The sequence below is a fragment of the Battus philenor genome, unplaced genomic scaffold, assembly GCF_028537555.1.
Source record: "Battus philenor isolate CCGP_79_NKW_IND1 unplaced genomic scaffold, ilBatPhil1.0.hap1 SCAF_3, whole genome shotgun sequence".
Classification (NCBI taxonomy): domain Eukaryota; kingdom Metazoa; phylum Arthropoda; class Insecta; order Lepidoptera; family Papilionidae; genus Battus; species Battus philenor.
In genome coordinates, this window is record NW_027181693.1 from 8,654,145 (window position 1) to 8,669,390 (window position 15,246).

Sequence of the window (15,246 nt, forward strand, 5' to 3'; positions counted from 1 at the left end):
TGACTTCCTCTTTCTCACAACAAACTTCTTACGGAAATTTGTAAGGTAATTTGAATGACCTCTTTTAGAATCAATGAAGGTCTTAAAATTGATTAAACTAATGATAGGTTTTATTTAAGTATTAAATAATTTTCGTTTTGCTAATTTTTGAGCTAGACTTAGCTAATGCTAAATTAATTATTAAATAATTTTAATTGCTAGAGCAAAGTTAATGTAGCAGTTAAGTTTTTGCAATCACTTTAAAAAATGTTTTAATTCAATCCATACTATTTTGTTACAAGAGTGAAATTGATGTATGTGTTATCACACAAGTTAAACGAAATTTGATTATCATTATATTTATATTTAGGGAACTTATCAGGAATAAATAAACAAAGTGTAAATAAATTTCTGTGGTGTTTCATAAATTTAAAATTTCTTGACATCAAATTTGTTCAAGTAGACTTCATTCTTTAACTGTTATTAAGTAATAACAGAGCAGGCCATTACTTTATTTTGGAAAGAATTATGAATGTTGCAATAGATCCATTACAGTTTTTAAAGAATAGTCTACAAGCAATACTCAAGATCTCCCAGCATTGCGCTATAATGGTAGCTGGAATAGTTATAAATTTTTCCTGATATTTTAAAGATATGACATAAATTCATTTATTAAATAAAATAATGATTTTTAACAATAAAAGAGCTTTCGTTATAATAATATGTTTTCTAACAGAATTCACTAGTTATTTGGAACATTGTTCTAATGATTTGCCTGAAATCGATTCTAATGGTATGAAGGATGTCAGAGTCGCTTTTGCTTTCTCAAATTTTCAAAGATCATAAAACTTAAATTAGATTTTTGTAAATTTGAAATTTTTCTGTCAATTACTTCTTTAATATATTATTAAATAGCAAATTAACTAGACTTAGTATCTATTAATTTGATATAACAGTTATGATATGTGTTAACTGCCAGTAATCGGTGTGTTGTTGAGGAACATTCCACATTGCATGCAGGTTTGAAGTTAATTCTCTTTTGTAAATTAGTAAACTAACAATCGAGACAAAAAAGACCTATTTTTTCGCGCGTTAATTAAACGAAGACCAAGAAGAAAGAAACAAATCGAAGAAATGCAGTCTTGGTGTATAGCGAAGAGCTGGTAATGCGTCATTTACCAGACATTGCCCAACTTAGTACATCGATCCCGCTTTGAAAAGATCCGGAACTAATCGAACTACTTGGCTAATAAATGGTGCCATCTGGACCAAATGAAAATAAGTTTAAAAGAACCAATATTCTTGTATTAGATTAATAATTTTTCCCTGGCATTCAATAACATTAATTTTTATTGCAATTATTTCGTTCATTATTATGTATCATAAAATGAAACAAACTACCTGGAAATTCTACTGATTAAAGAGTCCTACGTTTTTCTGTAATACCTGGTCTTTACAACTCGATAAAAATAACCCTTGACAGCTGTTGACAATGGTATCAGATTAATGTTGCTTAGGGACGTACAAATTTTTTGCCAACTTTATCTCCCCTAAAGTTTTATCATTGACTATTGGTCAGTTTATTATCAAAAAGGCATAAATCATATATGTACAAGCATACATACAACATCAGAATTGTTCTGATTGTATGTATATAACTCAAGGAACACTGAAAACCACTAACTGATTCTATTTGCATTAAACACTAGATTTATTATTACAAATATAAAGATTTACATAACAATCTATGTTGAATTTTATTACTTTAAATAATTTATAAAATTCTAACATTATTATTCAAGCTCTATTTATTTGTGATTTCAATATCGCATCAGAAGATTCAATTTAGTACACAAACACATTTTTATTATAGTATCAAATTGTGTTAACAAAATGATGTTTATAAAAAATTAAGGCCCTGGAATTGCATTATAATTTTTAAATTCTCTAATTAATTCTTGGAAAACAAATTAGTAAAAATCAGGCACTGTTTAAAACTTTAGGCACAATTTTTCAATCAACTATGTTGTTAACAATTTGAGATATATCTTCAAATCCCCCTTCTAAATAGTTTCTGCTGCAACAGTAGCAAAAGTGATCATCCAGGAAGGGGAACATTGATAAATTGACTGTACTATCATCAGTGGACATTTGCAATGTGCTCATTGTACTAGTGGTATTATTACTAGGTAGAAAATTTGACATAGTTCTTGAAAAATTTGTTGCGTCAACTGCTGTAATCTTATTTCTCTTCACATTAAAGGAGCTCTGAAATTACAAAACAAAAATCCATATTAGCTTATTATTTATTACTGCGAGTTACTCTGCAATCAATGACTTGTTTGTAGTGAATTTGTCCAAAAGAATTTTCAATAGAATACATTTTCTGCATTATGGCATATGGGACTTTGAAAATAAATCATAAGAATGTAACTATATACAATAATCAATTTGTTTGTTATACTTTTATTTTGGTTATTGAAATGTTAATGCTTCTAGGTTCAAATAAGATATTCTCATAATTTAAAAAGAAGGCTAGCCTGCAATATCATTTTACCTTACAGAATTGACACCTTTTTTCAGTTTGCTCTAAGCATCCTATCTTATCTGCTGTTTTACATATGGTCGACACAGTAGCTGGAAAATTCTCATGCAGGTCCTTCACAAAATGTTTAATGACAGATTGTAGGCTATTAAATTTTATGTCTTTGACTGAAATGTGTATTAAGTCCCTAATTTTAATATAGTGTTGCAGTTCCTCTTCAGTAATATCTTTCATAGGTCTCAGAACTTTAATATTTTTATCACGTTTATCACAAAAGCCCTGAAAATTATAAGAGTTTAATAATTTTTAAAAATTTTCAACAATTAGTTTAATAGGAAATAGGCATAACATACTATGTCATCTTCTACTTGTGATCCTCGCCCGATTGAAAGATTAGAAAGTAAATTTACTGCTAGAGTAGTTGTTGTTTCTGCAGTAAAAACATAATTACATTTAAGCTCCTTTGCAATTCTGATAAAATTATCATGTTTTATTTTTGTTTCAACATCAGATTTTGTAGTTGGTGTCATCTTGCACAGAATGTCATTAAGATTAGTTCTGAGATCATTCTCAGTATAGTTACTTATCTCCGATAAACAATTTACATTAGGCAGGGTATTCCCTCCTTGAAGATGAAACTTACAAATATTCACAACATATACATTAAAATTGTATTTTCTACATTGGTTTATTACAATTTCAGCAGCTTTTAGATCATCTTTTTTTCCAAATCCTGAAAAAAAATTATAATAAACTATTACTTTATAATTTAAAAGCAGCAATAGGAATGTTGATGTTAAGAAAATATCAAAATCCTGTAAATATAAAATTAATTCATTAAAATATAGTAATCAAAGAGATGATAAATAAAGGTTAAAATGCTTACCTGTTAAGTGCAAGAATATTGGACTAATTCTTAACTTTTTATGATTTTCTTGAGATAAGCCATTAAAAACTAAATCCATTAAAACCGTAGAACTTTGTCCTCCAGTGACACATATTAAAACCTTTTCATTTGATGATAATATTTTATTTTTTCCTATACATGCTCTAAACTTATGATTTATATTTGTCATAAAGCAATCATTGCAATAAACATGTTCTTTACGAATAGTTAAAGAACCAATCCTCTTACATTTTTTGCAATTCATTTTGTCAATAATCCCATTCATACTATGCACCGCACATTTACGAAATAAACATGCTTTTCAGCGATGTTTGTGTTTGACAAATAGTGTAAAAACATAGTGTACACTCTATGGTTAACTTTTTAAAATGAGTTGAATTATAATAAATTTCACTGTCAACTTAAGATAAAAAATCAATATAGACAAATTTTGTATCGGAGAAATATCCTCGAATTATTTCTACGAACAAACAATTATAGGAATAATACATATTTATGATGTTAATGATGATACATAATTTATGGTATGGTAAATTGTTACCGTTTTATTGGTTAAGCTAGTCTAATTAAAATATATTTAATAATAGCAGTAAACGTTGTTAAATTTGATGAATCTTTCTAAGTTATCTGTATATTGTGAACCAAAATGTTCTCGATTTTTGTTGAATTGTTAATAAGTGTAGTAAGATTTATAAAAGAAAAATACATAAACATAGTTAATTTACAAATAGTAATTAAAATTATATTTTTCATAGAATTCATAGAAAATATTGCCAGCATAAGTAGCATTCCAAATTATACTGATAATTTCCTAAAGCACTTTTAAAAAATTAATACATTTTTTAAAGTTCTTTATACTCAAAAGATAGAAATATGTAAAAATCTCTTAATACTGAGCACTTCTGTTTTTTTGTATATTTTTAATTCCACCTTAAGAATGCTTTTTAGGAGTAATATAGAGGTTCTATGTCTCTAATTGAATCGCGCATTCTTGACTTTATTTTGACATGATCCTTATCACCCGTTCTTACCTTTCTAACATTACTACTTGTTAACTTAAAAGAAATCCGGGGTTATTACTATTTAAAAAGACAATTGCTAACTATATAACTGAGTAAAAGTCAATTTAAACGTTTAATGGTAAAAAATAAATTAAATAAATTACATTTTTCACTTCACTCGCTCAAATGCCTCCAGAACTTTTTACCTCTGAAAACCAAGATCTCCCTCGTACAGACTCTTCTTTTCCCCATTCTTGACTACGCTGACGCGTGCTACCTGGATGCCACTGAGAAGCTTCTAAACAAACTAGAGCGTCTCCAAAATGTATGTATTAGATTTATTTTCGGTTTACGTAAGTACGATCATATTTCCCAGTTCCGATCGCAACTCAAGTGGCTTCCAATTCGTCACCGCAGGAACGCTCATGTTCTTTCTACTCTCTATAACATCCTATACAATCCCTCTGCTCCTTCTTATCTCCGTAACCTCTTCCACTTCTCCCGGGCCCAGGACAAACCTTGTCGTACGAACGTAAGGACGTCACTGGCCATCCCCACCCATCACTCTGATTTCTTTTCCTATTCCTTCACTGTCCATGCCGCAAGATTATGGAACGCTCTCCCCTACGAAGTACGTGATTGTCCATCATTACCTGTATTTAAAAAGCGAGTCAAAGAGCACTATTTATCGCTAGTTGTCTAGTATATATAATATTTTTAGTTATATATGTTATATATGTATTTATGCTTATATTATGTATATATATTATTTATTATGCTTATTTATGTAAGTATACATTTATGTTCATGTTAAGTATGTAATTATGGTCAAAAGTCGTATCTATTGTAAATATTTCAATTTAATTATTGTGCACGTTGTGTCTGCCTTACTTTTTATGAATCTCCTTCCGTAGGCCTACTGGAAGAAATTTCTGGTTAGAAATAAGTAGTGCCTGTTGTGTCAGTTATATTTGTATTGTTACTTTAGTGTTTTTATTGTGTACAATAAACTGTTAAATAAATAAAATAAATAAACCTCAACTCTTCAGTAACGTGTATAATTATAGTGAGCATCTGAGGTATGTAAGCGAAAAAGGCGATTCAAATAACCCACGTGAGATATTTGATAACTAATGGTTAGACCTTTGGCTACTTCTTAAATTTTCTTCGTTATAACAACTTATTTTGGTAAAGGTAAAAAAAAGTATAAAATAGAATAATCGCAGTAAGTAGGTTTTAAATTTTGGGTTAATTCTTCTATAAAGCCATTGGACGCCCATAGGTCTCCTCCAAAGATCGTTACGATGATCAGTCTTGTGCTGCCCGCATTCAGCGACTTCTTCTCTTTCGACTTACTGCCTGCTTGCAATTATGACATCGATTAACCTAATGGGGGGCCTACCTAAGCTGCGCCTACCGGCTCGTGGACGCCATTCGCCGTAGCCACTTTTCGGTCCCAACGGCCATCAGTTGCAAGAGCGATGTGTCCCCCGCCCATTGCCACTTCAGACCGGCAATTTTTCGAGCGTTTTTTTTTTTCATTTACGTCGGTGATCTTATCTGTTTATGACCTCTTAAATTATTAGATAGATAAATACGAATACCACAGTCAAAGAATAAAACCAAAACAATAAACAAACCTCTACAAATTATTCATATCTTATGTTAATTATAACAATTTATTTACAAATATCTTGGGATCTGAATTATCTATGGGTAGGTTAGATTAAAATTAAATATTGGTTTTATTAAAAAAAGAAACTATATTTTCTTTAAAGTAGAGAAGTTAAACTTTATTGAAGGCAGCAATGTCGACACTTTGAACCTGTAACAAAATATTTTTACATATCAAAAGTAAGTTAAACTGATTCCTACAAAAACAAACACAACACACACAACAACATAATACAAAATTATTATGTGCATATTCATCGAAAATAAATCCAATCTGTCTAATTTATACTTGAAATTAAGCATAAATACAACTGATGTATTTGATTTGATAAATACATAAAAAGACATTTATTGTTACGTTCACATATGTGCTAAAAAGGATTGAATACTTATGTAATAAATTGTCAATTACCTAATTGATATGTTATCAAATTTTAAAAGGACTCGAAGGGCATAGTAGGTAGATATGTAGTTCAGGAATTTTTTAATTATTAATTAAGAATTGGGTTTAGATTCATGAATATTTTCTAAAAATGTCCATGTATTGTAAAACACATGTAAGGATTATAAATTAATATTTTTTTTGTTATGTATTTAAAAAAAAAACACAATAATGTTGTTTTTGTAATGTGAGACTACCTCTTTGAATATATATACCTAACCTGGCCAAGGTTTACATTTGTATGCATGTAAATAATTTGCTAAAGTACTTACAAATTCTTCAATTTTTTCTATTTCCTCAGTAAGCCAGTCAACAGAGACTTTGTCATCTTCAACAACACAAGAAATTTGTAACTTGTGAATACCAAAAGCTAAAGGTACAAGCTTAGCTGCACCCCAAAGAAGTCCATCTGTGTTTATGGTTCTTACAGCTTGCTCCATTGCTGCCATGTCGGTCTCATCATCCCAGGGTTTCACATCCAGGATGATATTCGATTTGGCAATGAGGACAGGTTCTGTGGAACAAATATGATAACCTTGCTTAAAGATTTAATGTAAAGTTTGTGTAAAAGTTTTGATATTTATTGTTATCTGGTGTAATTAATATATTTTTTAGAAGTTGGTATAAGTTATTAAATACAATTACATGCAAGTACAAACTTTTAGCTTTTTTCGCATTATAAGCAGCCAGACGCTCTTCTCTGAGTTTTGCAGCCTCAGCACTTTCTTCTTCATCATCAGAACCGAATAAGTCAACACCATCATCTGAATCTTCTTGAGCAGTTGCTACAGCCTTAAAGTTCAAGAAATATTTTAGATTATAATATTTTATAAACATCAGGTGCATATGTCCAAATTGTTAAAAATTTTACAATGTTATTGAGTTATAGTCAAGACCACTTTTTTAAAATGATGAAGTCGGAAATTCATGTTGTTTTATTACAGTATGAAATATAATGCCTTTGCCTGAAAATTATAATGAAATTTAGATAATAGTCTTAACTCCATATTAAAAAAAAAAAACAAAAAGTCAATTTAATATTCTGCAAATTTAAAATTTCAATTACAGTACATATTTTGTCCATCTTAAAGTATCTTAGGTTCACACTAGGCAAATGACATATCTATATGTTTTAGATAAAAAAAATAATAATTCACAAATTTTTACCTTTGAAGACTCTGCCTTTAAATTCTTCGTATCTCCCTTCTCTAGTGATTCCACTCTAACTTGAAGGCCTAGAATCAATTTTTGCAAATCAGCAGTAATTTTTTTTAAGTTAATGTTTTCTTTTTCCAAGTTATTTAACTTATTTAAAATTTCAGTGTTTGGCACTCCAGCTAATGTAGCAACACTATCCATCTGAAACATAATAAACAAATGAAAGGGTATTCATTATTTTCACAACTCTTGCTGCATGTGGAGTATACATGACAGAAAAAAATGTTACAGAAACATATTTTGGTAGTTTTAAATTATTTGTGTACAGTCATTGGTTACAGGTGTAAAAGCTTTAACACATATTTCTTATCACCTATATAAAATGGTTTTTCTGTCTGGATAAACAATGGACTTGTACATAGGTTGTGTGGTTGTGACTTGTACCATACATTCAATACCTTACATACAATCTCAATGTTCGTTTTTTTCATGAAAATAAAATAGCCTATTTATAAAGAATTTTTTTTTCTTACAATTTATTTGATTATCCATCAATTAAGTCTTTTTGGATTAAGTATTAATACTTAAACCTAAATAAGTTATTACAATGTGATATTGAAAATTAACAATATTTTTTTAAATATTAATTTAATAACATTATTCTGCTTTTGTACAAGTAAGAACTTTTGAAACAAATAATGTAGGCAATATTAGGAAAATCATTATGGATTGTCCCTACACCACATAATCTCATATCATTTTATAATACTTGAAGATGTTGCTATGATCTTTGGATAACTACACAATTAATGTTATATGATATTTCTATTAACTTACACATTCTAAGGAGTTCTTGATATGTTGTCTGGCTTTAGCTACTTCACTAGCAAGAGAAGAAGCTCCAATTACAATGGGAGAAGTTTGTACCTTAAAGTAACAAAATGGAAACAATTACATTATTTGAGAGAAACATTTCTTTATGAATAACATATTATTTTTATGTAAGTCATATAAATAAAATTATAACTTGTGTCAAAACAAAGAACTAACATATTAAGTATTTAAGAAAAACTTAAAATTTTGTGCAAACACAAACCTTCGACAATGATTCATAGTAATTTTTTTCGGCATCATTGTAGGTGGTTTTGTCCAGCCATATTTTCTCATGGATCAAAGCAGACATTTTCTGAAACATGAACAACTTGAATTTAAGTTCTTTCATAGTTTATTATATTCTGTAAATTATTTTTTACATACTATTGTTTCTGTAATTAGTTGTTGTTAGCCTTTACAGCTTCGTCAGGACTGAGTTCATGGAACGGCAAGGTCCATGAGTTCTTTACATGATATAGATATGGTGATTTTTCAATTTGATTTAACCAAAAGAATGTGAGGGTAATAAAATATTACATCGCTGAATAATATAAAAGATAATCATCCGTCAAAAAGAAAAAAAAACACTAGTTATTTTAACTTATATTAATATTAAGAAAAAGCTTTATATTGTAGGTTATAAAATTGTTCGATTTGCCACTTTTATCACATAATTTTACTATTACCATAAGTTTGAAGAAAAAAATAGTAAAAAATCCGATACCTTTATAATATAAACACACAACCAAACAATAAATATTTTAACTTAAGTTTGACGGATTTTCGAAGGTTCTATTTGAACCGTCAAACTTCAAAAGGAAAGAATATTTTGAAAGAGACAGCGAGACGATAGCAACATGTAAATTTTAACCACGTTGGCTTATTTGGGGATACCAGAGGATATGCCACAATTGTTTATACAGGAAATATCATTTAATATTTCTATTAAACGTGCATTCGAATAATTTAGCAAACAAATACGTTTATGACTTTATTTTATTTATGAAAACATTTAGTTTTAAAATTTTCCTTTAATGAACTTTGGATTACCTAATTACTTGCTTAAAAACATGTCTTTTTTATATTGAAATTAAAAATATACAATGAACACTTTATGTCATTCCTTTTTTTTATGGTTGAATGTGTTACTCTGTTTTATGATTTTTAGAAGTTTTACTTTTAATGAACTATTAAACAAAATTTAAATGGGATGATGACAATAATGCAACAATATGTACGTTGATTAGAATTTTTTTAAATTTTAATTTTGTAAATAGTTGTTTATATTATAGTATTTTTATTCTGCAAAACTAGCTGTACAATTTTCACATTTTTTTATCCAGTAAGCTTTGTTAATAAAAGGAAGTTGTATAAATTCAAATACAACGTACTGTATTTCAAAAGACCTAATTCTATTGACAAAACATTTTGACAATCGAGGCATGCTGTATATTATAAGACAAACTAGAAAAATAACACGGGGCCTTAAATCGCTTTACTGAAGTAAAAATTAAATAAAAAAAAATATCTTCACATATTTTTTAATCATCCATTTAAACGCGTATAAAGATTATTATTAATTAACTAGTTGTATAAAATAAGTGCATTATGATACATTAGTGAATCAAAAATATTGTCGTTATTTTATTATAAATGTCAATCCCGTGGATACATTTACACTAAAATTTTTAAACCAATTTCTGTTTTAATTACTTATACAGCGAAATAAGCAAAATTTTACCGGGGCTCCTTAGTGCGATCTCATAATGATTCCTTAAGCTTCACTTTGGCATTTGTCTGTTGTAAGGTTTTAAAAGCAAATTTCATATAATCGGATTAAAGGCAAAGACAAAGATCAGATTTGTTACAAACAGCAGTAATAGACAGAGTAGCTCGACAGGAGCATGTGGTATATAATGGTAGATGAATCCATTGACTAGATAAATAAAGTGTCCATGAAGTTAATAGGTGTCCAGGGCAACCTTGAACTCTGATAGAATAGAATTGCCAGTCTAAGAGTTGATTTTAGAATGTGTGTGGAATTTGCACAATCATAGCTATCTTTTTTGTCCATATTCCTCAAGATGTATTTAGCATTTTAGTGTCAACATATGAAGACTACATATTTACTTGTTGGTTGCATCCGATCATCTTGTTAAACAATTTATTTCATGAACTATATTTTTGTAATTTAATATCCTGCACAGTATTCCAACTGCATTTTATGTCATCGTTTTACGTCGACACATGTAGTGGTAGATTTCATAGGCTTAGCTTTTTCATATTATTACCCCAATAGCACTTTCTTATGGCAGTGCAAAAACATATGCTGTTTGGCGCAAGAATACTCTCACAAAAGAGATCTATCATTAACGGTAAAAACTAAGTCAAAATTAATAAATTGATCATGACATTGATAATTCAAATGATTGAAATTTTGATGACGTTCCAAGATGATAACGAATGTGTCAAGATTTTTGAAAAGAAACGAAAAACTTAATTCCTAATGTTCATTAAGCCGTGTATTAGGGAAATAGACAGCGCTTGACAGTCCTGCTTTTAAATATAGCACTTTGCTCTTGGTGCTGGAATTCCGATGCGTCACTAACTTGGTTGAATTATCCTTAAAAGGTTCGGAAGAGATTTCATTCGTTCATAAGTTGATTACAAAAGCAACACAGAATCAGTTATAGCATTAAACATTTTCGATGATTTTTTTCCTAAATATATCTTAATGGTAGATTAGTTAGTAAAATGTATTTAACAACATATAATATATAACCCTTTTATAACTTTTATTCGCCCAGTTACGTTACTTAGATTTTTACCGTATTGGGAGGCCGCTAAACTTTTGTTTCATACGTATGGTGCCGAATCACATTATTACCATTTTAGAAAACGTTAGCGCTGGTAGACAAGGAGGATGAATCTCCAGCAACGTTCAGTCCATTTATGTTTAAATGTTGCACTTTTTTAATATAGTCGTACTGCTTTTGGCGTCTAAAGTGCGGCCCTGTGTACTTTTGCAACATGATGTTGACCTAGCAGATACAATTAAAAAGTTTTTTAAAAAATGTCATCGTTGTAATGTTAGAATATAACATTTTTTATTTTATTAAATTCCGTTAAAGTCCTTTATCAGTACATTCATTATTTATTTTAATATAAAAAAAAACAATTAGAAAAGAGAATGGTGTGTTTGAAAGAAATTTATTCATCCAATGTCAGCTTAATTTATATATACCTCGGACTATTCTTAGTAGAAGTATCTAAATGTCAATAATTTTTTATATTTATTTTTTACTATTTGTGCTATATATCATCAGTGTGTTTTAAAAACTTCAATATACAATAAAAACACCTATCATCATCATCGTAAGCCGTCAGCCGTAAGCCGTAAGTTGTCTACTACTAGATATCTCCTTTAGATTTCCACTAGGACCCACTAAAAGTGGACCGCGCCATCTGACGACCTTAACAAAATAGTATGTTTGGGCGTATATCTTACGATGCGCGAGCTTGAAAAGGAAAAAGAAAATGAAGATGCCAACTTGTGAGAATTCAATCTAATTTTTAGATTTTGTTTGTATTTTATGCACAGAATTACACTTCTTAGGAATATGTTATCATTTGTATGCTGTGTATCATTTGTATTTCCAACGTGTTAAGATTTGATTTTTATTACGATATATGTCAGAGATGGCCACAACTTTGTTGGTTGGGTCCTTTAATATTAATATTTGGTGTCAGTGGTCACACGGACCGATAATATTTTTTTTAAAAGATAACACAAAATAAGAAGTAATTCGGATATACTTATCGTGAGCGACAATGATGCTTCAAAGAGCCACATGTGGCTCGCGAGCCGCGGATTGGCCACCCCTGTTATATGCTATAAAAAAGATCACTTTTGGGGATTCGTTTACTATTTTTTACAAATTACTATTAACTATTTGGTGAGAGATAAGATGATTTCAAAAAAAATCATCGTATGGTCTTGATATAGTGATGGGATGTGGCAGATTTTAGTTATTTATATTTAATTAAGGTTATTAACCTTGTATCAGTTCATATTTTTCTTTTATTATAATATAAATACTATTTAAGAGGCCGCTAAATTCGCTGGAATAACTGCACTAATTTTAAATTATTTAACTTTTACTTTATTTTACGCCCAAAATTTGTTACTTGGGTATAATAAATTTTGAACCCAGGTTTACTCATTTTACGGTATTGGTTTTTACGCTAAAATTCTTACCAACAATAGACTGTTTGTTTACTGGCTATAAACATTAATATTAGCTGATTGGTTAAAAAAATATTTAAGATAAGTGTTGCATTAACTTTCCTAATTTATCACCTTTAACTTTATTATAATACTACGTAATATAACCCTGTTGTTTTTGTCAAAAGTTACTTAGTGCAAAAAGTATAACTTGGAGATATTTTGTAAAGCGATCTCTTTAATAAAAAAGTTGAGTTATTATTAAGTCTTGCAAGTGAAAAGAAAAGTATAGTTGTTTATTATAAAGATAATGATGCCTTGTATTAACCAATAAACAATTTATAAACTCTGGAAGACGTTAAATGAATTTAATTTATCTATTGAAAAATGGTAGGGCTATAGTCTATCGGAGTAGTAAATATTGTATATATGTATAATAGAAGCTAAATGTTCATTGATTTTTTAGCTCATTATGCTTGCTAACAGGCAGATCAGTAGATCCGAAAGTTTTTTTTACGGAGCCACTGTTGTGCATTAACAGACGTACTAACTAAATTTTGTTATAATTGAAATTATACAAAATATTACTTTTAAATTTAGAATCTACCATTTTAGTATGATGATTCATTGTGTTTTATTATTTTCGCGTTTAATTATCATAAAATAGTTTGTGATATTAAAATGGAGTGGGATGATAAAGAGAACCAAATTGCTGTGCATTGCATTACATGAAGTAGGTTGATGTAAAATACAATTTTTAAAATTCTCATTGACAGGTCCAATGAAACCTGCAAATTGTGAAGGAAAAAGATCTAGCCGTCTAAATCGAAAAATTCCCGTGTGAAAGCAAAAGATTTCATCTCGGGAGATAAACATATGTCACATGTAGCGTATTTTAAAAGATGACTTTGAACTTGCACCCTATAAGAGACGCATTGGTCATTTCTTAACTAATAATTTCGATTAAGGTGGTAAAATCAAAACAACTACTTAAACAATACGCACAAAGGGGTCACTGAATTTTTTTACAGTTGAGCAGCGCTTTAACAAAAAAATAACCGTGTTTATGCTGAAAGCTCTGAAGAAGCTTCCGAATTAGTCAACTGATAACCAAGTGAGCACTATCCGACTGTAGTGATGGTTTGGTGGGGTGTTAGGTATGAAGGAGAGACTGATACACAATTTTTGTGAAAAAGGTATCAAAACATCGGCACAAGTCAACATCGGTACAAGTGTATGAAGATGTCATTTTTGAGAAGGTCTTTAAGCCCCTTAATAACACTATGTTTTATAATCAATAATTTTCCTTTCAGCAAGACTCGGTGCCGGGTCGTAAGGTTCGAGCCACCCCATCTTGGCTAGAAATTAACGTTCCGAGCTTCATTAGACATGGTTCGTCATCCAGTACTGATCTTATTCCATTGGATAAGAATTTATCGTTAGTTTTAGAGAGTAAGGCTTCTTCTAAACACCATAATAATTTTGAGTCCCTAAAACAATCCATACTTTTGGCAGTGAAGTATTTTTCCATAAGAAGAGTGCGTGCTGCTGTTACTGGCCTCAACGTTTAAAGGACTGTATTGCAGCCAATGAAATCCGCTTCGAATAAGCTTTATATATTTTATTGGTTTTATATTAATGTAAAACTAACACATTGTATTGGTGATAAATGTCACGTACAGAAAAAAATTCTTTCTTTATTAATTGTACTAAGTATACATAGACTAAGTGTACATGATGACAAGACTAAGTATTCATGAATTCAAATAGCAGTGGTAGTCCAGCAGTAGGGGACTGAATGAGTGTTCATTCGTACTTAATCGTAAACCGTGGGTTCGATTCCCGGGATACAATATTGTATAATTCACAATGTGCATAATATAGGATTACTATAGATCACACAGGTTTTCAGAGGATGGGCAGTGTCTTCTGCGTATCAGAATATCACACTGTGATCTGCAACCCGTCTGCAAAATGTGACTATTATGGTTTATCTCTCCATAGATATCTCTGGAGGAGGTTATGCCTTACAGTGGGCGTATATGGGCTCAAACGACAACGATATGGATTTCAGGAGCTATACTGGCACATATTTTTCATAAATAAGTACGACAGCTCCTTCGCGAGCCTCAACTAGTTCCGTTACATAGATTTTTTACAGAATTGAGGCCGTGGAACTCTTGGGACATAAGCCCATAACGAAATGAAAAGCAAATTACCATTGCGTATCCAAAAGTGAGATAGCATGGGACATACTTTGATCAATAGCAGTTTAATATTGTGTCCAATTTTGAAACACAGCGCAGCTAGTAAATTTACTGGGTTAAACGAGGCACGTGCGTAATAAAATCATTATATAATACGCGATAATCATAAAAATAAACATTTTAAACGTAACATTCATTCAAAAGACAAAGACTGTAGAGGTGGTATTCATTAAAA

General features: G+C 29.9%; 2 protein-coding genes across 2 annotated transcripts; both read right to left on the minus strand.

Annotated features, from left to right (window-relative positions):
- Window positions 1–1,758: 1,758 nt before the first annotated feature.
- Window positions 1,759–3,748, minus strand: Ctu2 (Cytosolic thiouridylase subunit 2). Its single transcript, XM_068770764.1, has 4 exons — window positions 3,411–3,748; window positions 2,878–3,257; window positions 2,537–2,803; window positions 1,759–2,247 (listed from the first exon to the last, which is right to left on the minus strand). The coding sequence occupies exons 1-4, from the start codon at window positions 3,694–3,696 to the stop codon at window positions 1,993–1,995; spliced, it is 1,188 nt and encodes a 395-aa protein (XP_068626865.1). The 5' UTR covers window positions 3,697–3,748; the 3' UTR covers window positions 1,759–1,992.
- Window positions 3,749–6,171: 2,423 nt separating this feature from the next.
- Window positions 6,172–9,433, minus strand: LOC137926510 (probable elongation factor 1-delta). The gene is made up of 7 exons (XM_068770128.1): window positions 9,304–9,433; window positions 8,803–8,892; window positions 8,544–8,633; window positions 7,716–7,907; window positions 7,208–7,340; window positions 6,821–7,062; window positions 6,172–6,257 (listed from the first exon to the last, which is right to left on the minus strand). Exons 2-7 carry the CDS (start codon window positions 8,887–8,889, stop codon window positions 6,219–6,221), a joined length of 783 nt encoding a protein of 260 aa, XP_068626229.1. The 5' UTR covers window positions 8,890–8,892; window positions 9,304–9,433; the 3' UTR covers window positions 6,172–6,218.
- Between the last annotated feature and the right edge of the window lie 5,813 nt (window positions 9,434–15,246).